Raw genomic sequence first — 25,392 nt, 5'->3', positions numbered from 1 at the left:
CCACATTAGCAAAGTTTCCATCTGTCAGTCTACCTCTTAGAAATTTTCACCCAATGGTCAAAAATAGATTCTGCTCTCTGGGGCCCCCAAAACAAGTCTGACCCATCCCAAAGGAGAGTTTTTCAAATACCTGAAGACAATGTTTGTGCTCCCTAAGTCTTTCTCAGTCCAAATCCTTGGAGAGGTCCTCAGATGGCGTGAATTTGAGGCCCTTCCCCATTCCCATCACTCTCCCCTACCATCTCCAGGCTCACTAAGTCTCAGTTTCCATATTGAAGCCCACGTCACAGAGCAGCTGTGACCTGAGAGAAGACACAGAGAGCACACCAGGAATCTTACCCTAAATGGGCTGCTTTTGTTCTCATTGCCAGCATTCTTCTCACAGCATCACAGATCTCAAGTGGACCAATGAATTCAATCCTCTGGTTTTACACATGAGAGAACTGAGGCACAGAGAGATGAAATGATCTATCCATGGACAACTGGGAGGATAGATCAAAGATTTAGAGCTGGAAGTGGCCTCTAGACTTGAATGTCTGTACCAATTTCTTCATGCGACAGAGGAGGAAAAACTGAGGAACTCCCAGTTCAGCTCTTCCATCCACTACCCCACAGTGCCTCTCACAGGAAGCAGTACGTTCACCTCTCATATTTGAAGGACTTTAGATACAGATGATCCCAGGGCTGACTGCTATCCCACTTCTTAAAAAATGTTTACTATTTGGAGGACTATCATGGAGAAAGTTTAAATGGATGACTTTTGTAACTGAATTAAAGTGTTGGGATGCAGGCTCCTCCTCTGCAGGCAGCACAGAGAAGATGATGGGGATGACATATACCATACTTCCTGTCCCATTTGGTTTTGATTTCTTCTGCTAGGTCTCTATGCTTTAAGAGCTTTTCATGCCACATACACGGCATGTTAGGAATGTTCAGCATGACAATATCTATTAAAAATACTATTTTAAATTTTTATGGGCCAGTATGGTACCCAGGTGATTGAGGGTGACTGAGGTAGTTTGTTGCCTGAATTCTGAATGTTTGAGAGGGGGCTTTATTTGTAACAGGGGGATTTGTAATTTGTCAGTTTATGAAGGGGAATAAGATTCTGGTGAATAATTACCGTCATGGTCATCACTGTAATTATCACACTAGGCAGTCTTATAGAAATCCTACATATTTTCAAACTGCAAGAACACCATATTTCCTAAGTAAGTATATAGCAGAACTATCCCCAAAACTACAGCAGGATGGGGTTCTCCCTCAATGGAGAAAGGCACAAGGAAGGCACCCCTAACACCCAGAAACCTCCCCAGGCCAAATGACCAGTGGCATTGTCTGAAACACACCAACTGCCGATTCATCCAAAGCAAAGTCTCCTTTGCAGAGAAGGTTAAGAGTGTCCCCTGCTGTTGTGTGCTGAGAACTGCCTTCAATCTTCAAAAATGGAAAACAACAAAAGGAAGGCAGGAGGAGAGGCGGAGGGCTTTCAGTTTTCAGGGGCACAGGGAAGATGACCTAGAAAAAATCCCGCCACAATGGGAGGGAGGGAGTGGGCAAGGTGCGGCGACGTGTAATTATGATCTACATACGCACAATGCCCTCTCCTCCAAACAAATCTATGGAGTAGGATCAGACAAAGCTCTCATCCCAGAAACAAAGGACAGTGATGCAGAGGATAACTGCTGGACTGAAATATACTATGAAACTAAGCAAAACTGTCCTTGTGGTGGGATACTATGTCTTGAGAACATGTGCTGTTCGTTGCACACCCATTCTGATCTGCAGGGCTCTTAAACTGACATCCTTCCACAGGTCATGAAGAAATCACTGACAAACAAGCTGGCATGCATACAGGGACTGACATCCCTTGGGGTAACTCACCCTGGAGATGAGGCAGAGAGGGGCTGGACCTCACACATGCACTTGCTGTGTGATCATGAGGAAGTAGCTTAGGCTCTCTGAGCCTCGGAAATCTCTCTAAGGCGTACCTGCCCCACGCCACAGAGTCCTGAAGACCTGGATTCCGATGCTCCCACAGACAATAAGAGCTAGCACTTATATTTCTCTTTAAGGTTTGCAAAGAGCAATCCCATTTTATCCTCACGGAACTCTGAGAGGTCAGCGCTGTTGTTATCCCCATTTTATGGATGAGGAAAGACAGGCAAACAGAGTTTAAGTGACTTTCCCAGGGTCACCTAGATAATGTCTGAGGCCAGATTTGAATTCAAGTCTTCCTAATTTCAGGCCCAGCATTCTGCCCACTACAAAATCAGTACCCCAAGTGCCTAACACAACATCTGAGATACAGTAGATGCTTCATAAATGCCTGCTGCTTCAATGTTCTACAAAATGCAAATATCATTTATACGGAAGACTGACTGTGCAGATCAAGTATAGTAACCTATGCTAAGATAACCAAGAGAGGGGCTGTCAGCTGGGTCATCCTTGACTTACAGAGTAACAAACCTGATTTCTCACCTTGGACTGGAAGTCCTGGGAGGAGAGAAACCATATCTTCTCTAAGTGTATTACGTATGCTGGACCCCACAGGGGTTTGTACTCAACAGCTACTTGGTAAACACCCGCTATGGTGGTTGACTCCATTATGGCCCATCATGGATGTGGTCTTGTCTGCGAGTACTTGGGTCAGCCCAGTGAGTGTAGAGCTGCCCAGGCTGGGATTCAGGACACCTGAGTCCCCATCCTGAAGCTCTTCAGGAGCCCTCAGTGACCTAGGCCAAGCCCCTCACTGTGCAGAGGGAAAAGCCAAGTCCAGAGAGAAGTCTAATGGAAGAGAAGCTCCTTGGCCTGGGCCCTGGCATCATTTTCTCCCCCTTGGATCCCCCACAGGTGAGTACACTTTTTTAGTCTGGACCTCTGAATTCACTGTGTAGAGAACCCTCAGAGAGGAAATTCCCCCAAGGAAGGCAGATCTCCAAGTGGCCTTTGGGGAGTTTAGGGAACGTGAAGAGACCTGCCTTGGCCACAGCCAAGAATGTGTCAGAGACTGGACTTGAACCCAGGTCCTCCTGACTAGGCTGCTTGGCACACCGTCAGGGCAGGGACTGGCTTGTCTCTTTCTGTATCCTCAGTGCTTCACACAGGGCCTGGCACACTGGAGAAGCTTAGTAAGTGTTTACTAAGGAACTTTCTCAAGTTCACAAAGGCAGCAATTTTAAGCTAGTCCTTTCCTATCCCTTCTTGCAGCTTCTGTCAGAGGTCTTGAGGACCTTGAAGATCACAACCAGCTCTAAGCCCAGTCTTGGGAGGACTCACCCCAAGTGTGGGCAGCATGCTTGGCCCACTGTGGGAGTTCTGTAAAGGGCACCCTGGCCTTATAAGCCCTGTGCTAGAAGTGACAACTCCACGGCACTTACCAGAGTGCCTAGCACACAGAAGGTATTTAATAAATGCTAGTCCACTGAGTGACTGCTATCTGCCAGGACCTGACAAGCCAACAAAGAGATAGCCTTCATTTGTCTTCACGGTCTGTGTCTTTGGGGATCTCAGCCAACTCTGGATTAAACAAGTGTGTTTAATTCACATATGCTGAATTTCAAATCAAATAAGATGATGCATACAAAGCACTGTGCAAATGTGAAAATCACTGTATAAATGCTAGCGGTCATCACCAATATCACTGTCATCACTATCACCATTACTACTTTTCAGCAGATCATCATCATCATCATCACCATCATCACCACCACCATCATCATCTTCATCACCACCACCACCACCACCATCGTCATCATCATCATCGCTGTCATCACCACCATCACCATCATCACCTTCATCATCACCACCATCACCTTCATTATCACCACCACCACCATCATCATCATCATCACCACCACCACCATCATCATCATCATCATCACCACCACCACCACCATCATCTTCATCATCACCACCATCATCACCACCACCACCATCATTGTCATCATCATCGTTGTCATTACCACCATCACCTTCATCATCACCACCATCATCACCACAATCATCATCACTGTCATCATCATCGTCACTGTCACCATCATCATCATCATCACCATCACCATCACTGCTGATGTTCAGCGGACCATGTTGGAATCAGCCCCATCCCTCCTATCTAACTAAATCAATCTTGAGCAGTGTCACCCCCACCCCTTCCTCTAGAACCCCCCTTCTCCTCATAAAAGTGAATCCTGTACATTTCCCCATCCTTCTTGGTCTTGGTAAGTGACCATTAACCAATGAATGAGTCAGTGTTCCTATGTGAGCACTAGGAGGCTGGACCTCTACCAAGAAGTATACACTGGATCAGGGGCCTTCTAGAGACATGCGATCCGTTCAAGGAAGGAGCGCCCCCTGGGTGAGAGGCTCATAGGCCATGGCCTGGTCACCCAAATCTACTACAAGAATTCTGCTTCTACCACAGAGAGCCACCGATGATGGATGAGCCCTTCAAGAGAACCCCACAGATTCCAAGAGGGGAAAAGAACTGATTGGAACCCTGGGCTTTCACTGGCCACATTCTACCTAAAGCTGTGAAATACAATGCTGAGATCACAAGAAGAGAGATCATGGGCAGCAAACGTCTTTAGGAAATATGACAAAAACTCTTGGTACAGCTCCCCCCTGTTCTCCCCTCCCCTGCTTTCCCTGTACTGGTAGGTTTCACATTCAGCCCAGTTTGTCCTTTGGATGGGTTGAATGAGGGTGGCCATTTCTTCTCCTTACCTGAACAGCTCTCGGATTTCCCGCACGTTGGCCTGGAAGGGGATGTTCCGGACTAAGATCTTAGACGTTCTCTGTTTGCGGGCCGTCTGCTTCTGCCGAGCTGATGTCACAGTTGGCCTGGTTAACCAAGCAGAAGAGGAATCCAATCAGTCACCCAGAAGAAGGATTTGTGACTTCCTTCCCCATCCCCAAACCACACTGGACCAACCTCCCACACTAAACAGAGCCAAGTGGGCAGTGCCCAACAAGTAGGATCGCTTCAGTTAAGATGACTGCCCTATTTGCCTGCTGACCTTAGAGGCTGGAACAAGAGGAGAGGGCAAGTCCACCAGCCCTCCCTTTGCAATAGGGCAAACAGGCTCTATGTCTGTCTGCGCCCCCCCATCACAGATGTCTGGATGACAATCGTAATTATTTGGAGACATGAGTTCCAATTATCATAAAGGCTTGAGAGACACCTGGGAAGTTCAAAGAAAGCAACCAAGGCTTTCTGACCCAGATCCCTTTTGTCACTTTATTTTCAGATGGACAGAGAAGGCCATGAGGCTTAGGCAGGGTTCAGCTAAGACCCCCAACTTCCTAATGTGGAGGGACAGATTTGCACCAAATGCTGAATAATTTTCTTCATGGGAAAGTTCTCTGATAAAGTCCTTAGTTGATGTCTCCTTATAGCCTAGAGTTCCCCTGAGTTCTCTTGGATTCCTGCCCTCCTGGAACTTGTAATCTAGTGAGCCTCAAGACCCTTGTGCCAGCTCTCAATGCTGGGGTCCATCAGACAGGCAGATGCCCCCTAGAAGGTGGCTTTGAAGCCTTTAAGGGTTGCAAAGGGCTTTACAAGGAGGGATTACTTTTGCGGGGAGAGGGAAGGATGTCCAGACCTGGGGTTTCACTGGTATAGGGGACTCCAGGTAAGAAAAGTCTCTCTACTAATCCACTGCAACTTATCCTCTTAGAAATTTACCCAGAGCTCTAAGAGGTTAAGTGATTGCCCAAGGGTTGCAGAGGTGGGACTGGAATCCAGGTCTCCTTAGTCCTGAGGCCAGCTCTTATATCCATTATAAAGGAGAAGAAGCATTGGACCCCAGAGGCTGAGTGACCAGCCAATGGTCACCCTTTTACTAAGGACCTGTGGCAAGATACTGCTAAGCCTATTTACTCCAAGTCTATTCCTTCAGTCTTCATGCCATGAAGCAAAGTGGCTCAGTGGATAGAGCACCTGGTCTGGAGTAAGCAAGAAGACCTGAGTTCAAATCCAGCTGGCTGTGTAACCCTTCCCCATCACTTCACTTTTGCCTGCCTCAGTTTCCTCCACTGTAAAATGGGTATAATGGCACCTCCCTAGCAGGGCTGCAATGCAAATCAAATGAGGTATTTGTATTCTGGCCTGTCAAAGGAAGGTGCTTGGCCTAGATGACATCTGAGGGCCCTTCTACCTCTGGGCTTATAATCCCATGACTGTAATTGTCTCCAAGTCCCACTCACTCTCAGGTCCTGCCAAGAAAACCTGCCCTGAGGAGAGACCTCAGTGATGGATGGCTCATTGTCACACTGTCCCCCCGGCCGCTCCTCTGTTTATTTCCACTGCCCAGACCAATGCAATTAGAAAGTGTTTCCCCTCGAATGTTTCCCATTATGATAATAAATGTGTATTAGGCATTTATGCAATGGACCAGAACAGCTCCAGTTTATCATGGAAACGTATGTTTGGGACATACACACTCAGCGCCACCTTAATTATAAGGGGCCAACATGCGCAGTCAGGAGGTTTGGGCCTTAAGGATGTTAAAAGGGGCAGAAGGTGCTCTGAGGGGCACCAAGAAGAGTTCCCCAGCATCACAGGGGAGGGAAGGCAGAAAGCAAGACTCACTTGATGGCCCTCTCAGAAATCTTCACTTCCAGCTTGTGGTCATTCACCATGCAGCCCTGAGAAAGGAGATCCAATGACTCTTGTGTTCTCTTCTCTTAGAAACACTCATCTCAAGTCTTGCTCTCTACCACAGAATGGCCCAAGCTTATTAAGGGGGGAGAAACTGAGGGAGTGCTCACTACCCAAGCACAGGGATGGAGTTTGAGTATTCAGTGAACATTTGCTTTTTCTCCCAAAGGGCTGGTTTTGAGAGACGGTCCCAAGGATCCCTGCCCTCAGCCTCATGGTGGAGGGTTTGAAAATGAAAACCTCTCTGTCTCTTGCCTCTGTCACTCACCTGGCCACCCAGTTCCTGGTGTGAGAGAGGGAAGAAGCAGAAGAGGAGATGGGAGATGGCAGAGGGGAGGATATTTATGATAAAGCAGCTTCTTGCCCCCCTTGCTCATTTGAAGTCAGAAAGGATCAAGTACTTGAAGGAACTTCAGGGAACATGGTCATTTTATAGACTGACTCAGAGAGAGGAAGCAGTGTGCCCCAGATCATACATACAGCAAAAAGCAGAGCTGGTACTGGATAGAGCACTGGAGCTGGGCATCAAGGAGACCTGGGTTCAGGTCCCCCCTGAAACACAAGCTGGGGGAACACTCCAGCCCCTTAAGCTACAGAATGGGGATAACAAGAGCACTGACCTTCCAGGGTCACTGTGAGGATCAAATGAGGCATTACATGTAAAGGACCTTGCAAATCTTAAAATGCTATAAAAATGTCTGCTGTTACAATGATTCGAACCCAGGTCTTCCAGCTCCCAAATCAAGTTGCTTCCACCGCTCCATGTTCAAGGCCCTTAGCTCATGAAGGAGGAAACCATGTTCCAGAGAGTGATGAACTCGCCCAAGGCAACTCTCCAAGTGGCAAAGCAGGGAGGATCCTGTGCCAATATAATCCCAGGTCCCACAAGAAAGCCCCAAGAGCAGGAAGTATGTGATCAGGGATTGGAGCCTTAGCCTCCTGCCTTCAAGTCAAGGGCTCTCTCTGCGACACCTTGAGAAGACAGAGAGGTAGTAGACAGGGAAAGATAGGAGCAAGGGCTTGTGGCTTGGACAAGTCCCAGGGCTGCCCCTGGAGATGGCCTACTTGGGGGAAGGGCTGGAATCATGGGCCTGACAGTTCCCACTCCATTTCAAGAAGTCCATGTGTCCTCCCCTAAGCTAGTGGGCAACATTGGATGCTGCCATCTACCATCTAGCCCCATTCTCTGCAGGAAAGTGCACCCCAGGCACAAGGTCCTTTACCTGGAGCTGTTTGAGGGCTTTCTGGGCCTGCTCTGGCTTCCTATACTCCACAAAGCCAAACCCCATGGACAGTAAAACACCTGGAAGAGAGAGGGAGATTTAAGACTCAGGGGGCCATTCCATACTAACAAGAGGGAGGAACCAGGAACAGAAGACATAACTGTTGCTCTAGAACATCTTCTTTGTTGGGAGTCATCTGGTGCAGCCCCAATACAGGGTATCTGCCCTCTTATAGTCCAGTAGAGGAAAAAGACACCAGTAAAACCCAAACACATAAGATAAAAATTAGATTCCTGCATTTAAGGCTCTCAAGCTCTCAGTGCCAGAATGAGCCAATCAACAAGTATTTATTAAGCACTTACTGTGTACTAGGCACAGTCCTGGGTTCTGGGGATACCAAAAAAGGGGAAAACATATGCTCCTCTCAAGGAGCTCATGTTTCAAGGGGAGAGACAACATGCATGTAAATCAGTACTCAGAGGGGCTAGCACTGATCTGGCTCTTCAAGGTTTGCAAACTGTTTTACAAATATTCTCCTGTTTCATCCCCCCAACAACCCCTTGGAGGTAAGTGCTATTATGCTTCTCATTTTACAAATGGATAAACTGAGGCAGACAGAGGTCACTGTCTGAGGCCAGATATGGGTGATGCAGCTGCCATAAGATACCAGTAAGACATACCCAGAGGAGATGGAAGGGCACACCGTGAAGGGGAAGGCACTACCTACAACAGGAGAGATCAGGAGGGGCCTCCCACAGAAGGAAGCCAGGGATTCTGAGGGGCAGAAGAGAGGAAAGAGAGGATATCAAGCATGGGGACAGCCAGGACAAAGACGGGAGAGAAGGGGGAGCTTCTTGTGTGAGGAACAGCAAACAAGGGCAGTCCAGCTGGATCCCAGAGTTCAGGAAGGGGAGTGATGTGTAAAGCCTGGAAAGAGAGGAAGGGGCTGGGCTGGGAAGAGCTTTAAAGGCTGGAGGAGTCATGTCTAATGCATGGAACATATTAAAGTTATCTGGGGATTTGTCTTTTCCTGTAGTAGACTCTCAACTCCATGGGGGCAGGATGATGCTCAGAAAATAAGAGGTGCTTAATAAATGCTCGCTGATGGATTGGCTGCCTCAGCCTCCTGTTCCAGGCTTGCCACACGCTGCTCCCCCTCACATGCTCTAGGTGCCAGCTCCTCCTAATTGGACCCCTGGCCAATTCTTTTCCTGATGCTCAGGGCTCCTCTCCATCTTCTCTAACTCCTTGCTGCTAACTCTACAGTCCTTATCTATCTGCTTCTCTATGAACAGATTGCATCCTGCTCAAGTCCAATGGAAGCTGCAGGAGGACCGGCCCATTGTAATGCTTTGTCTCTGTAGCACTGGGCCAGCAGCTTCTTAAATTAGAGGGCATGACTGTTAAGCCCAGTGGCTTAATTGAACATCGTGGCACACACAGCTAGTGTCTCACTTGGGTGCCCTGGCCTGTCAGAACAAGGACAGGAAAAGTTCTGAGAGTGTACCAGCCACCAGAGGCCCAGATGACCATTCATCACAAGACAAGAGACATGGAAATTAACTCCACAACACAACATGGCCTCAGTGGAAGGACACCAAAAAGGAGTCACCCCTATATGGGAGAACCAAAGAATCCCCATGATGCACCCCTGGAATCACACTGGGCTTTCTATAGGTCCTCCCCGAACTCCAAATGAAAGCAGCCATTACCCAGTTAGGTTCTGGGCCTCGGCACTTCCAAGGTCCTCCTCGATCCTGCTTCCCAAAATGCCAGGCTCCCAGCAGAGAGCAACTCGAGGGCCACCTCTGGGTGGGGCCTTTCCTGCCCCCATTCCTCCCCCTCCTCCAATTACCCTGTATTTACTTGTCTGTCTTTGTGGAACTGGGAGGAGCTAGGGAATGGAAGCTCCTTGAGGGCAGGGACTATTTCATATTTGTCTGTTTCCCCAGAACACAGTAGGCACTTAATAAATGCTTATTTAACTGAATTCAAGACAGTCTATTTTTAGTGAACAGAAACACAAAGGGGGTCAGTACAGGGGTTCTTCACTTTTGGGGGGTCATGGACACCTTGGGCAGTTTGGTGCAGCCTGTGGTGCCTCCTACACATCCTACCTTTTGTCTTATGTTCATAACTGAAGTAAATGCTACATTTCAGTTCCAGCATGCGTTCTGTGGCAAGGACTTCTTTGCTAGTTGGGTGATACCTATGGACCTTTGCTTGGAATGGTGTTTATAAAATACATAAAATACACAGGATTACACGGAAATAAAGTTATCAAAATTAAAAAATAAAAAGCAGGAGGCAGCCAAGTGGCACAGTGGATAGAGTGCCAGCCCTGGAGTCAAGAGGATTTGAGTTTAAACCTGTCCTCAGACACTTACTAGTTGTGTGACCTTGGGCAAGTCACTTAACCCCAACTGCCTCCAAAAAACCTCTTTCCTTCCCTGGATGAGGAAACACCTAGAGGAGGTGACCTACTCTAAGTGCCTCCACAGCCTCTCTTCTCAAACTCTTCCGCCTTCTCCACAGTCTGGCTTCCAACTTCATCATCCAATCAAAACTGTTCTCCCCAGTTACCAATGGTCTTAATCTCCAGATCTTCTGCCGCCATTTTCTCAGTCCTCTTTCTCCTTGACCTCTCAGGCAACCTTGAACACTTGATCACTCTCTTTTCTACGTAGGTTTAGACGATGCTCTCGCCGGCTCCCCTCTCACCCTCTGACCTTCTCCATCTCTTTGGATGAGTCTTTATCTAGGCTACACTCATGATCTGTGGGCTTCTCAAAGGCTCTGTCCTGAGCTAAGACTATTTCCCTTGGTGAACTCATCAGTTCCCAGGGATTCAATCAGCATCTCTAAGTGAATGGCTTTCAGATCTGCTTAGCCAGACCCAACCTCTCTGCTGACCTCCAGTCTTGAATCTTTTAGACATTTCAAACAGGATATACCATAGACACCTTAAACTGAGCATGTTCAAAACTAAAGAAAAAAAAATTATATTTTCCTCCAAATTCTTCCCCTTTCCTAAATTTCCTATTACTGAGGAAGGCATCACCATCCTCCAATCACACAGGCTGAAAACCTAGATGTCATCCTCAGCTCCTCATACTCTCTCCAATCTACTGCCAAGGCCTGTGGATTTGACCTTTGTGAAGTCTCTCAAAGGAGCCCTCATCTTCTCTCTTCTGCAAAGGCCTGGTGCTCTCCTTGCCCCTCTGAGTCAACCTTTATTCAGCTGTCAGACTTATCTTCCTAAAGAGCAGGTCACACCCTCTATTCAAGGAACTCCCCAAACTCCCTATCATTGGCAGGATCAAACATAAAAATAGTTGGTTTGGTATCCAAAGCCCTTCAAGACCTGGTGGCCTTTCCTACCTTCCTATACCATTCTGTCCCTCTCTTCCCCTGAGCCCCATCAACAAAACCCTCCTATTTGGAGGTCTAGCTCACTAGTCTCTTCGATGTTCCTCATATAAGATGCCATCTCTCAACTCCGGGCATTTTCCCTGGCTGGGACCCCTACCTGGAATGCTGTTCTTCCTCATCTCTGCCACCCTTTGGTCTCAGCTAAAACCCCACCTTCTAAAGGAAGCCTTTCCCAGTCTTCCCTAATGTGAGTATTTTCCTTCTGTTGACCATCTTTCTCCAATTTAGGTAAAAATACACACATAGATTTTGTTAGTATGCATATGTTACTGGCACAGTGTCTCTATCATTAGACCATGTGGTCCATGAAGGCAGGGACTTTTGCCTTTCTTTACATCCCTTGTGCTTAGTACAGGGCCTGGCACACAGCAGGCACTTAACAACCACTTGCTATCTGCCTCTCCTTCTCTGCAAAGTGGGGTGCTGACTCTCCCTCTTTACACTGGGGGTCTGGGCCCCTGCACAGACTGTTGGGCTCTGCTGTTGTGTTGAGCAGTTTTGCTGGACTGCTTCCTTAGCATCCTTTTTCATTTTCTTTTAGAAAACTTGGCTTGCTGGGTGGGGAAGGAGAAGCAACAGGTTTGGAAATGAAGGGAATGGAGAAACATAAATGAGAAGTACAATTCTTACAATGAATTATTGTCATCAGATGACAGGGCAAGATGGGGTGAGACAGAGAAACACAAAGCCTTCATACAAGTGGATGAGCTCACCCAAGTCTGAGGCAAGATCACTACTGTCCGGGACAATGAGCAAAGGATATGGGAAGGTGATACTGGGGAAAGTGCTACTGGAGCTGGGCTTTGAAGGTTTCAGCCAAGGAAAATACCCTTTATAAGGGACCAAGAGAGCCCTGGAGGACATCATTCCTCTCTTTTCTGCTCCCTGCCACTCTCCATTCTTATTACCCAAGGCACATAGGGTCTTATCCCAGGAACCCAATTAATTGATTTCTAATTCAGAGTTTACCTGCTTTGTTCTTTTTCTTGGAAATAGTACAGCTCTTCACTGTTCCGACTTTGGAGAAAACCTAAGGAAGAGAGAGTTTTAAGTTATATCAGACCCAAAGCGGCCCCTTTGAAATTGTTTGTCCTGCAAATGATTCTCTACCTTGGTAGGGACTAAGAATAAATCTTATACATCTTATTGGTGTATGAATCATTACACGTCAAAAGAGAAGAAAAGGGGAACATGGCAAGGTAACATAAAGCCAAAGCTGGGAGGGGCCTTAGAATGTGGGATGTCAGGGCTGGGAGGGGCCTTAGAACAGAAGGCATCAGAACTGGAAGAAGTGACTTGAAACATAAAATGTCAGGTTGAGGGAAATGAATACTTTAAGATATACAATGTCAGAGCTGGGAGGGCTGTGAGAACACAGAATATCAGAACTGAGAAAACCTTAGAATATCAACTGAGCCGGAAGGGAACGTAAGGATGACCTAGTTCCACATCTTCATTTCCAAAGAAGGAAACTGAAGCCCAAAGAGTTCCAGTGACTTGTCCAAGGTTACCTAAGTACAATGATCGACAGAGCTGGGATCTGAAACAGGGTCTTCCCAGGGCACCTTCCAACCTGAAACAGAGGATGCTCAAGGTCCAGAGAGGACTAAGATGAGGAGCAGGAGAAAAGCTCCTCACCAGCCAATGGGGATGGTAAGGATTTCACGCTCTCCTTCAGAGCTTTTGCACAACAATGAGGAGGAGGAGGAGGAGAAGAATCATTTATAAAGTGCTTTAAAGATTACAAGTGTGCATCACCTGCCTGGATTCTTGCAACAAACCTACAAGTCAGGTGCTGTTATTATTCTCATTTTACAGATGAGAAAACCAAGAAGGCAGAGGTTAAGTAACTTACCCAAGGTCACACAACTAGTAAATGTTTGGAGATGGATTTAAACCCAGGTCTCCTTGACTCCCGGCCAAGTGATCTGCGTACTCTGAAGCTGCTAGCTGCCTCACATCCCCAGGGCCTAGCACAGTGCCTGGCTCAATAAACACATGATTGATGGGTGTATGATGAGTCACAGAGTACCACCAAGGAAGGGGGAGGTGTGGAAGGAGGGTGGAGGGAGAAGCTGGTACTAGGACGAGAATTAGGAACATGTCCCCTAACCCAAATCCCACTCTGTGTAAACAATTCTACCCCCAAATCTTGAGACTATCCCTTAGAGAGGCCTCTTCTTATTCTGAGAATGAACAAAATGGGACAAAGGCAGACTAAGTACTTTGCCCAGGGTAGCAGCACAGGAAAGACAACTTGGGGGTAAAGGGGCCTTTTACCTTTTTTTCCCCTTTTTCTTTTTTTAAATAGGGGCAGCTGGATGGCTCACTGGATAGAGCACAGGAACTGGAGCCAGGAAGGCCTGAGTTCAAATTCAGCCTCAGGCGTTTACTAGCTGTGTGACCTTGGGCAAGTCACTTCACCTCTGCCTGCCTCAGTTTCCTCATCTGTAAAATGAGTGGGAGGAGAAAATGGCGAACCACTCCAGTATCTTTGCCAAGAAAACCCCAAATGGGATCACAGAGAAACAGACATGACTGAAATGGCCGAACTTTAACAAAAATTATTGTGTAGCTTGGTGGCTCAATGGATAGAGTGTGGGGCTTGGAGTCAGTTCAAATTCAGCCTCAGACACTCACCATCTAGGGTCAGACATGACTGAACAATGATAACCTAGGGCAAGTCACTCAACTGTGTTTGCCTTAATCCACTGCAGAAGGAGATGGCAAACCACTCTACTATCTTTGCCAAGAACACCCCACAGACAGAATGGTCCATGAGGTCACCAAGAAGAGCGGGACACAAGTGAACAACAAAAAGGGGCTTTTATCAGCTTTTAAGGAGGGTCTTAGGAGCACTGAATCTTGACAAAGGGAGGTAATGTAGCCTGCGCTGGCTGGGAGGCCTGGGGTTTGGTGCTGCCAATCATCGGGTGAGCCTGAGCAAGTCCTGAGCCAAGTGGCCACCATCTCCATGCTCCATCAAGACATTCATGCTTTTAAATACATCTGCTGCCCCAAGCGGGTGGATGGAGCAAAGCAGTTCGGTGGAAGGTCCAGTGGACTGGGGGGATGACAAGGGGGATCAGACTAGAGGCCCATTCAGACCCATTCCAGCTTTAAATGTGGGATCCTCTAAGGTATGGTACCTCTCTAGGCCTTAGTTTGCTCACCTGTAAAACAACTATGAGGCCTCTACCTCTACAACCCCATGATGACCAAGGTCCTTCTAGATCAGGCATTCTTACCTTGTTCTTAATTTGTTTTTAAATACCGATAATAGCATGAATAGAATGCTTTAAGTTATATAAAGCACTTTTTGTATAACTTTAAGTTATACACAGCAACTTTTTATCCTCAGAAAACCCTGAGAGGGAGGTCCTCTTATTATTCCCACTTGACAGAAGAGGATACTGAGGCAGCCAGTAGTGAAGTGACTTGCCCAGGGTCCCAAGGCTAGTAAGTATCTGGGGCTGGATTTGAGCTCAGGTCCTCCAGTTTCCAGGCACACTACACTACTCAAATCCCTCCGTATTTCATTATAAAAACTGGTCTCCTTCATAATCCTGTGTATCTTTTTCTACGTATTTAAAACCTAATCCTGAGGAGGGTTTCTTCACCTGTCTGCCCGAGGGGCCCATGACATAACTGAAGGTGAGGAGCCACTGGCTCATGGCTTTGGTGGAAGTTACCTAGGAAGTGCTAACGTGGCCATACATGACATAGACGGGGAAGGCACCTCAGCCAAAGAGTGGATTGCAAGGAGGTATAAAAGACAGAAAAGCCTTTGGCATCAGGACGACCTTAGGCTCTCCCATACCGCGAGTTCCAACTGCTCAAGGTGGCCTGGCTGCAAGGTTCCCCCAACTACCCAGGGTCTCAGCTTTGTTCAGCAGGCAGGGCTAGGAGCTCCATTTGCCCAGAGTAAGCAGATCCTGGCTATGGGAAAGAACTCAACCCCCTGGCTCTCCAACAGCTCACCCTGCTGCCTTCACCTGGAACATTCTCCCCTTTCCTCCTACTGGAATTCTTGCCATCCTATGAAGGCACATCTTGAGCGGAGCTCGTTCCCCTCTCGAGCAGCCTCAGTTTCAAGGACCAGAGTTTGAAGATGACCCAGGGGTCACCTACTGCCACTGTTACCTCCAGAAAATGCCTACAATGACTGGACAAGGAGTCTGAGGGGTCCCAAGGAGAGGCATCCAGCTCCTCCCAAGGGGCCCGTTCCCCTTGGGATGTTCCAATTGTAAGGTCATTGCCCCATCCCCCAAACAATAGCATCCTCACTACACAATGGACGGGGCATTGGAATTCAAATCAGGACCACTCAGATTCAAATTCCACCTCAGTGCTGAGGTCTGGGCCTTCATTTCCTTATCTGTAAAATGAGAGGGTCAGCCTTGATGGCCCCAAAGATCCTTTCCTGCTCTAAATCAATGATCCCTGGGAGTTGAACAATATGTACCCTTCAGGCCCCCTCCTCTGATTTCTGCTCAGGGTGGTCTCTCCCCTTCTGAACCCCAACAAGTCTCCCTGTCAGCATAAACCCCTCAGTGAGCAAGGCTCAATATCTACTCACTCCTCAGTCATTTCTCAAACACATGGCTTCTCTCCAACTGGACTGCACTTGATCCACCCTCCCCACAACCTGCCCAGGGATTTTCCTAAAAAGTAGGACTGGTCATGTCCTTACTCTATCTCAGACTTCAGGGGCTCCCTAACTTTGAAGAACAAATGGAAACTGCCCTGTTTGGCACTTTGGCACCAAAGCCGCTCATGGCCCAGCTCCACTATGTGCTCTCCAGTCGAGCCAAACCTGCATATCATGGCTCTTCCTCACACATCCAGACACAGAGATGAGGGACGGACGGACTAATGGCTGCCCCATCTCCAGACCTTTGCCCCAGCTGTCCATCTTGCCTGAAATGCTCTCCCTCCTTATCTCTGCCTCTTGTAATGGCTGGCTTCATTCATCAATCAGTTCAAGAGTTACACTAGCTGTGTGACCTTGGGCAAGTCACTTAACCCCAACTGCCTCATCCTGGGTCATCTCCAGTCATCCTGATGAATATCTGGTCACTGGATTCTGATGACTCTGGAGGAGAAGTGAGGCTGGTGACCTGCACAGCCCTCCCTCACTCAAAACAAAGTCAAATGCAAGTCATGTCATCATTTCTCTGATTGATGGCATGGTCTTCTTCAGCAATAAAGGATGAACACACACACACCTTTTCTAGGGGAGGCCCTTGCTGGTCCTGGTTCCCCTTGCCCCAGTCACCAGGATCCCTAGTATGTACAGTTTATGTGTTTTGTATTTTATCAAATGTAATAGTAACAGCTAACATTTAGGCATCCATATCAGGTCTGCAAAGTGGTTTACTTGTTATTGCAGCAGATGGGCAGGTCTGTGTCTACTAGCCTCTTTGGCGACAGGGTCTTTCATTTTATTTCTATGAGAGCTGAGCACACAGTATACACTTAATCAATGCTCCTTGAAGGACTGACAGTGCACATTATTGAAACTTACAGAATTAGAATAAATTCGAATCCCTCATTAAGGCCCTCTGACCAGAGTGGGCATCCAGGAAAGGCTTGAGGAAAACAGGATCTTCAGCCCTGAAAGGATGTCACCTCTCTTATGGGGCAGTGCCTGACTTGGGTCTATCTTTCCCATGAGCCCCAAAGTCGATCCAGAAACAGAGCAGTGAGCTAAGCAGCAGGTGTCACCATGGGATGGAAGGGACTGGCTGTGAGACAAGGGGAAGCCTTTCCAGGGTCAGTGGAAGGAAAGCTCAAGAACTCTGCGTTCTTGAATGTAGGATGCCTCAGCTCTAGCCCAACTTTCTAGGGATCCTCTGGACAACATCCCTGACAGGTGCTCAGTCAGCTGATGCTCTAATCCTTCCTGTGATGGGGAACTCATGACCCCATGAAGCACCAAGAGACCGTCATGGACGTTCTCAACCCCACTTTCTCCCTCTTCACCAACAAATCACTCACTTTTTTCAACGTCTCCTCTGTTGTAGAGAAATTGAGGTTTTTGATGAACAAAGTACACCCAGGAAGACTCTCGTCTTCTTCATCTTCATCATCCTCTTCCTCGTCTGATTTTCCTTCTGGGGCTGCTGCTTTTTTCTCTGGGGTATTTTCTGTATCTTCACCCTCAGGCCCTGAGCCCCAAACAAAATGAGATCAGGGTTATGGGGGTCAAGGAATTAACGTGGATGAACGGTAACAGGGATTGAGGCAAGCCTGCGACCCCAGGACAGAATGCCTGTTAACATGCGTAGTCAGGAAGCTCTGATGACTACCCCCACTCCAATTCACTCTCAACCCTTCCTTGGGAGGTAGATGGCTGTGTTCCAGGAATTGATTACTAGTTATCTGGGACTAAGGCAGACTCTGGAGCAAAAAGCTGAGGACAAAGGGATGATAATGAAGAATTATAGCTACTTTGAAGAGATAAAAGGAAAAGTGGGGGATGGGAAGAAGAGGAGGTTGACCAGAAATATGTCCCCTGAAGGTTTAATGTGATCCCCAAAGACATCAGAGGAAAAGGATGCACAGGAAGGTGACTACTTATAGCAGCTCTTTCAGTGCTGGTATAGAGGGCACCCAAATCCTGGGGAAAGGCTGAACAAATCATGGTATGTGCAGAAAGACAAAAGGGGAAACTGCAGAGAAACCTGGGAAGACCTGAAGGAACTGATGCAGAGGGAAGGGAGAAGAACCAGAAGAGCAAGGGATACAGTGACAAAGACAGGTTTAGAAACTGAGCAACGCAGTGACCAAGGACAGTACCATGGTGAGGCAGGCACAAGCTGCAGACCAAGATACTGACTAAGCATGTTTGTTACAAGGATTTTTTCTTTTTTATTCCAATTGGATTATGGGAGAATAAGGAGAGGAAGAGAAAGACAGAAAAGAGGAAGGGCAGAGAGGGAAAGAGAGATAGAGGAGAGAGAAAGACAAAGATGGAGGGGGGAGAGAAAAGAGAGACTGAGAGAAAGCAGAGAGAAAAAGAGAGAGAGAGGAGAAGGGACAGAGACAGAAGGAGGAAGAGAAGGGGGAGTGACAGACAGACAGAGAGATGGGAGAGAGGGTGGGAAGGGAGGGAAAAAGAGACAGAGAGGGAGACAGAAAGACAAAGACAGAGGAAGGTGGGAGAGACAGAGAAAGAAGGAGGGAGAGATCGAGAGAGAACAGAGAAAAAGAGGGAAAGAGGAGAAGGGACAGAGAGAGAAGGAGGAAGAGAAAGGGGGGTGAAAGGGAAGAAGGGTGGGGAGAGGAAAGAGACAGAGATGGAGGGGAAAAGAGAGAGAGAGAAAAGGAGGGAGGAACAGAGAAAACAGAAAGGAAGGGACAGAGACAGAGGGAAGAAAGGAGTGCGAGGGAGAGAGACAGAGAAGGAGGAGAGGCAGACAGAGAGAGACAAGGAGAGATACAGAGAGAGGGAGAAAAAGGTTAGACAATGGAGACATCTTTAAAAAAAAACAGCAGAAGGAAGGTCAGAAAGAAGCAGAGATAACTGGGACAGCTATGAAAGCTACAGGTTGAACTTATTGTCTATATAAAAAGAAAAATAAGATGAATATACTAGAGACCAGCAATCACCTGTACAATTCTCTCTGTTCTTTTATGTATATGAAAATTCAAATTTTATTTGGTGTTTAAGTTCAGTATGAAAAAAAAAATTTAGGGTCCCTGTGCACATGGACTGTTGGAGGCACCCCTCAGTTCTGCTCAGGGAAGTGTGGGGACACAATGAACTGCTGACCTCACTCAGCAGCCACGGAGTCCTACTAATGTCCAAAAGGGATCCTTTCTATCGCATATATAGACAAGTGATCACCAGTCATTGTGGCATGAGAGGAGTCCCCCACATCCCAGTGACCATGGTCTATCTGCCTCTGTTCGTTCCTTCTCCATAAGAATCCCCCAACTCAAGAAAAGCGGATCCTGGACACTTCAGTGCTGTATCTGACATCAGATGAATCAGCTCAGTGGGGCCATGGCCCAGAGATGACAAGTTAACTCTCTCACAAATTTACTACATTCCTCCCCTTGAACCTTCTCCAAAGCCCATGTCAAAACTTCTTCTCTCAAATAACTCTAGGTCAGGGGTAGCAAACCTGCAGCCTTCTAAATTCCTAAGGATCCTGAAGCCTTTTGACCAAGTCCAAATTTTACAGAATAAATCCTTTTGCACAGCCTTTGGCCTGAATCCAACTGCTACAGAACAAATAAAATTTGGAGTCAAAAGGCCACACTTAAAAATTTAGAAGGCCACAGGTTCCTCAGCCCTGCTCTGAACAACAGACACTTTGGATGTTCTCTTTGGTCTCTGGTCTGAATGCATCTTGACCTTTCTTCTCTGCCCAGTGAACTCCAGGACATAATCATCCCTTATCTGTACATTGTATAGTTATGTCCATGTGTTGTCCCATCTTTTCAACACATATGTTCCCCTGAGGATGCTGCATTGTTCCAAAAGGCAGAAACGCCAAATTCTGTGAGGAACAGAAGCTGCCTGGAGACCCAAGAGGCCACAGAGAAGGCCGTGGTGGGCAACACTAGGCTGCCCCACATTTTTAATGAAGATCGCACCATGAGAAGTAAGGAAGGGATATAGCTGAGTAAATTGCACAATAAAAAAGTAGGTAGGTGGGTGGGTGATGTTGTGAGGGTGAGGGTGAGGGTTAATAGACTGGAAGTCCAGGGGTCCCTAATGGTTTGCTGAAAACCTCAAGAGGCCTCCAGCAGGAGACAGAGATCTGTGGAGGCATTGCCCTAGGCTGAGAAAAGGGGAATGGGCTGGGAGATGCAGCAAAAGAGGGAAGCCCACAATGAGGGGACACCAGATTTACTGAAATGTTGGTTTTATGTTTCTGTCTTGTTTGGCCATGTTATTATCTGCACTAGGCCCATGAGATTATAAATTACTAGTGACAGGTCTAGAGTCACTCCACACAGTAGTATGAGGACCAGAGGTAACTGGACTTCTCCTACTGCAAGCAGGTGATCGTGATTCCATGAGGGATCAGGGTTCCTAGGCTGACAGCAAGCATTTAGGTCCCTCGGGTTAATTAAGAACAGGGCTAAGCCTGGAACCCTAAGCTTAAAGACACTTTCACTCTATGCCTAGAAGAATCCTAAGAACAGAATGTCAAAGCTGAGAGGGCCCTTAGAACAGGGAACGTCAGAGATGAGAGGGCCCTTAGAATAGGGAATGTTGGAGTTGGGAGAGGTCTTAGAATAGAGAATGTCAGAACCCACAGGGCCCTTAGAACAGGGAATGTCAGGGCTGAGAGGGGCCTTGAGAGATCATGTAGATGAATTATACTTACTAGCCATGTAACCTTAGGCAAGTCACTTAACCCTATCTACCTTAGCTTCCTCATCTGTAAAATAAGCTAGAGAAGAAAATGGCAAACAACTCCAATATTTTTGCAAAGAAAACCTCAAATGGAGTCACGAAGAGAGGACACGGCTTAAGGACAACAATAAAAGTCTAACTACTTCATTGTGTAGATAAGAAAATGGAGACTCAGTGGGGTGAATTATCCCAGGTCAAGTCAAAGAGCCAACTATATGCCAAGAATTATGCTAAGTGCTGGGTATACAAAGAAACACCCCAAACCAGTCCCTGCTCCCAAGGAGCTCACAGTCCAATGGGGAAGACACCATGGAAACAACTATGTGTGGGTAAGATATACATGGGATAAATCAGAGCAAGTCAATGAGAGAAGGCAAAGAGACTTCCCACACAAGGCAGGACTTTAGCTGGGACTTGAAGGAAGCCAGGATGAAGAGCAAGCAGTCCAGGCATGGGGGACAGCCCAAGGAAATGCCCAGAGCCAAGACACGGAGAGCCCTGTTAGAAGAAGAGCCGGGAGCAGTGGCACAGAACCCAGAGGACATCATGGACAGTGCAAAGGGAGGAGGGGGCCAGGCGATGACCAAAGCTTTTGTACTTGATGCTGCTGGAGTTAATGCATCACCCAAAGAGTCAGTGACAGAAAACCAAATCCTCTTGACTCCTTGGAGTCAGTAATCTCTGTGTGTCTAACATATATAACAAAAGGACAAAGGGTTAAAGAGCAACTACATTAACAGGTCGAGAATCCAGGTGGTCACAACGTTTGCTTATGCTACACTAACCTCCCTTGTTCTTTGCCATGAACCTTCCCAAGGAGACTCAGTTCCTCTTCCACCTGGGTTACACCTGCAAGGACACCCCTCTGGGGGCAGGGAGGGCCTAGCAAGTACCAAAAACACTGTTCAGAGCAGTTAGCAAGTCAGAGATGTTGTGGGAATGTGCCTGGGCAGCTTTGCGTGTTTCTTCCCCTGAAGAGTCTAACTGGCCATAGCTCAGTGGAAACCGTTAGTGGCCAGGCCCAGCAAGATTGAGCTGAAGGACAGCTGCTGGACTTTCCCCATCCCCTTCCAACACTACCCATGGCTACTCCAGCTTAACCCTTGGGGAACACCAGGCAATCCAATCCCCAGAGCCGATAGAGAAGACTTCTGCCTCCTGCATACACCTTTGTGAATGACATTTCAAACCTCTGTAGGAGCGAAGGGAGCTTCTTGGGGGGTTCAAGTCAACTGCATTCTCTCTTGCAGAGCACCCTCCACCCCCATCAGTCCTCTAAAAAGAATCCTAATACATTCAAGTCCTAATTAATCTTCAAGGGCTTAGTCATGAAACAGCCCTTTTATCCTTTAATGGAAACTGCAACAGTGATAATGCCGTCTCTTTAATATCAGTTGAACACACAGTCTTCCATCTCTCTGCCTCAAAGGTGAACACGCGCACACACACAGACATACGCAGGGGGGAAAAAGAGAAAATCTGCATTTTCCCCATAAAAGTGTCTCTCCCTGCCCCCTCCTTCAAATGCCCCACATACAGTTTGTCCCACAAGGGGCTCTCCACCAAAGCCATTTGTAGTAGGAATCCAAATACAGAAAAAAGGAAAGAAAATTCATTACTGTTTAAATGATTTTAAAACAGCAGCTACCCAAAGCAGCAAAGGGGCAGAAATGAAATCAGATGGAAGAATAACAGCCGTGGGGGAAGAAAGGGATACTGAGGCAGGAGACAACGTAATGAAAGGTTAGATGTAATCTTTGCCTTGCAGGATTAGTATTAGGATCCAATGAATTACTGGTCCCTGGCTCAGGCCCTCATCAATTCTCTCCTGGACGATGGTGACAGCCTCCAAACTGGACTCCCTGCCTCTACGTCCTACCATTTACTCTCTCCACTGCAATTCATCCTCCATAATAGCTGCCAAGGGGCTTTCCCCTAAGTACAGTCTAGCCCATGTCACTTCCCTGTTCCATCAACTGCAAGGGATCCCTACTGACTCTGAGATCTGTTGGGCATGGCCCCTTGGTGCTCTGTCCCCAGTCTATCCTTCCAGGCTTAGGACACCCTACACCCCTTCAGGAATTCAGACAAATAGGCTATTCCACATTCCCGTTGGATCTATGTCCTTGTACAGGTCAATCCCCCCGCTGTGCCTAGGATACATGCCCTCCTCGCTTCTGCCTTGGAAGAGCTATTTGTCTTCAAGGTTCAGCTTGTATAGCCCTCTACATGAGGCTGCACCTCATCCTCCTGGCTACTTTCACTACGAATTTACCCCATATATTCTCCCGTATGGGAGAAGGCGATGGCCAACCACTCTAGCCCCTTTGTTAAGAAAACTCCATGGACAGCACGATCCGTGGGTTCATGAGGAGCTGGATATGACTGAACATCTGAACAGTAACAACTCTCTTCTGTGAGGAATCAGCCTGGCCCAATGGCAGGAGAGCTGGGCGGTCCTGGGTTCAAGCCCTGCCCCTAATCCATCCTGGGTTCAAGCCCTGCCCCTAATCCATCCTGGCAAGTCACGGAATGAGAATGCTCTGGGTAAGTTGCAAAGAAGGTGTCAAACAGTACTGCTAAAGGGACTTTCCTCCCTGGAAAGTTCTCTGTCCTCACCTCTGGACTTCTCTTGACTTAGGAACGAAGGCTGTCCCCATGACTTTCTGGACAGAACTGTTTCATTTCTGTCTCTATTTCTCTAGTGCCTGGTACATAATAGCTAACTAATACATGTTTATCATTCTTATTTTATGGATGAGGAAACAGAGGTTCCCAGAGGTTAAGCGTCCTGCCCATAGAGCTAGTGTGTGTTTGAAGTGGGATAGAAAAAAGCCCAAGCCTTCCTGACCCCAGGTCTGCCTCTTCAGTCTCTACAGCATGCTGTCTATAATTCTTTAAAGATTCATGATATCATCGGTGTCACCAATTTCTCCCCAAGGTGTAAGCCTTTCATGCCTCAGGAACCATCTTTCTTGGGGTTCCGTGAGCAAAAATGTCCATTACTTGATGGCCAGACTTAAGATGATTACATCAGAATGTGGCAGTCACACAGTCTGTGACTAGGACCCCACACTCCAAACCTTCATAGCTGAATTAGGCCCTTCCAGAGTCTGGCAGAAGGGAAGTGTTCTGGTGTGCCAAGCCTCAGTGAGCCCAAGGTCACCTCCCCACCTTCCACACCAGCCATGTCTCTGCATGGGAGTGGCAGCCCCTGACCTCCAGGGTCTCAAGATGGCCCAGTGACAAACTTCAAGGACCAGTGAACTAGGGGCTCATTCACATCTGCAAGTCAGACCCACCAAGGGCCCAGAGAGAGATTTCAAAATAGAAAAATCACTGAGTAAAAGAGGGGGAAGGATCATTTATCTTCATGGCCACACCCCACAAAGACTAAGGCTAAACCTCACAAACAAGCCCCACCACCAAACGATGGCCACTTGTTCTAAGACTGAAGAGGAAGACAGTGTATGTGACCTTGAGCAAGTTACTTTTTCTTCCTGCTGGGCCTCAGTTTCCTCATCTGTAAAATGGGAGGGTGGTTGGGCTACATGGCCTCTGAGGTCTCTTCTGGGTCTAGATTTAGGAGCCCAGGAAGTAGATGAAGAAGCCTCTAAAAGTAGGAAAACAAGGGCTCCAAGCAGCAGACCAAACAAGCACATTGGCTGAAGGATTCCTGTCCTGTTCCAGGTTCACCCAAGTACTAACATGTCAGGGCTTTCCCAAGCAGGTGCTGTCCTGACTTGTTCTGCCCCCAAGAGAACCGCTTCCTCACACTGGGCTCAGTGGGACATCTACGTTTTCAAACAGAGGCATCATATGCCTCTAGAATACAATTAACACAAATCAGAAATACAGCCTGTCCGCAACATGGCCAGGAATCCAAACTCCTCTCTGCCCTGTGGGAGCGTGGAGTCCCATGTGTAAGAGACTTCACATTGGAGCTATGCTCCTTGCCACCTGTGTGGCCTGGAGCAAGGCGTTCCCTCAACCAGAAAATAAAGGCCTGTGGGATATCGTGGTCAGCAGAATGAATGTCCCCAACGCCAAACGATGACTTCATCAAGGACCTGAAGCAGTGAGCTCCCCCACACTAGAGGTCTTCTGGTAGAGGCCAGAAGACCACGGCCTGCTCAGGCAGGCCCTCAAGTCCCCTCCCTCTCCAGGAATGTCTGACCCCATGATGTGGAAGGTGCCTAATAACTCTGGGATGTGCTGACTTGCTTTTGTTAAAATGTCCACCAGAACTGGCTAGAGGAAGCAGCAAAGGCTTGACTTAGCAGAAACAGGAAGCATTCCTGGTCAGCCATTATCAAGCCTGGCTCCTTCCATGAGAGAAAGAGAAAGAATAATGGGATGGAATAGGACTAATGGAAAAGAGGCACTGGAGGGAAATATGCAAGAAGGATGCAGAGACAGTGTGGGGCAGTGGGAAGAGATATCAAAGGACCTGGGTTCGAATCCTGACTTTATGATCTACCAGCTGTGAGACCCTGGCCAAGTCTCTTCACTTCCCTAATCTGTAAAAGGAGAAACTTAGACCAGATGATGTCTAAGATGACCCCAGCTCTAGATCTATGGTCCTAAGTCTCCTCTATTGCTGCACCTCAGAATTCTACCACTGCTCTAACTGCCTCACATCTGGGACTGGATGGAGACTGGGAAAGCCAGGAGAATGCAGAGGAAGACAGTTTTCAAAG

The 25,392-nt window shown here is 47.6% G+C and overlaps 1 protein-coding gene across 4 annotated transcripts in view; it reads right to left on the bottom strand.

The window, feature by feature from the left end:
* RBM19 (RNA binding motif protein 19) overlaps positions 1-25,392 on the bottom strand; it is a 234,456-nt gene that overhangs the window by 174,276 nt on the left and 34,788 nt on the right. For all 4 annotated transcript variants that reach the window (XM_072600362.1, XM_072600361.1, XM_072600364.1 and 1 more), the window contains exons 17-21: positions 17,317-17,486; positions 12,286-12,346; positions 7,885-7,964; positions 6,593-6,648; positions 4,726-4,842 (exon numbers count right to left, since the gene is read on the bottom strand). In XM_072600362.1, the coding sequence (XP_072456463.1) occupies positions 4,726-4,842; positions 6,593-6,648; positions 7,885-7,964; positions 12,286-12,346; positions 17,317-17,486 (484 nt within the window). The remainder of the gene's footprint in view (positions 1-4,725; positions 4,843-6,592; positions 6,649-7,884; positions 7,965-12,285; positions 12,347-17,316; positions 17,487-25,392) is intronic.

The sequence above is a fragment of the Notamacropus eugenii genome, chromosome 4 (assembly GCF_028372415.1).
Source record: "Notamacropus eugenii isolate mMacEug1 chromosome 4, mMacEug1.pri_v2, whole genome shotgun sequence".
NCBI lineage: Eukaryota > Metazoa > Chordata > Mammalia > Diprotodontia > Macropodidae > Notamacropus > Notamacropus eugenii.
The sequence above is the reverse complement of the archived record's forward strand: the minus strand, read 5'-3'. Positions and strand labels throughout refer to the sequence as shown.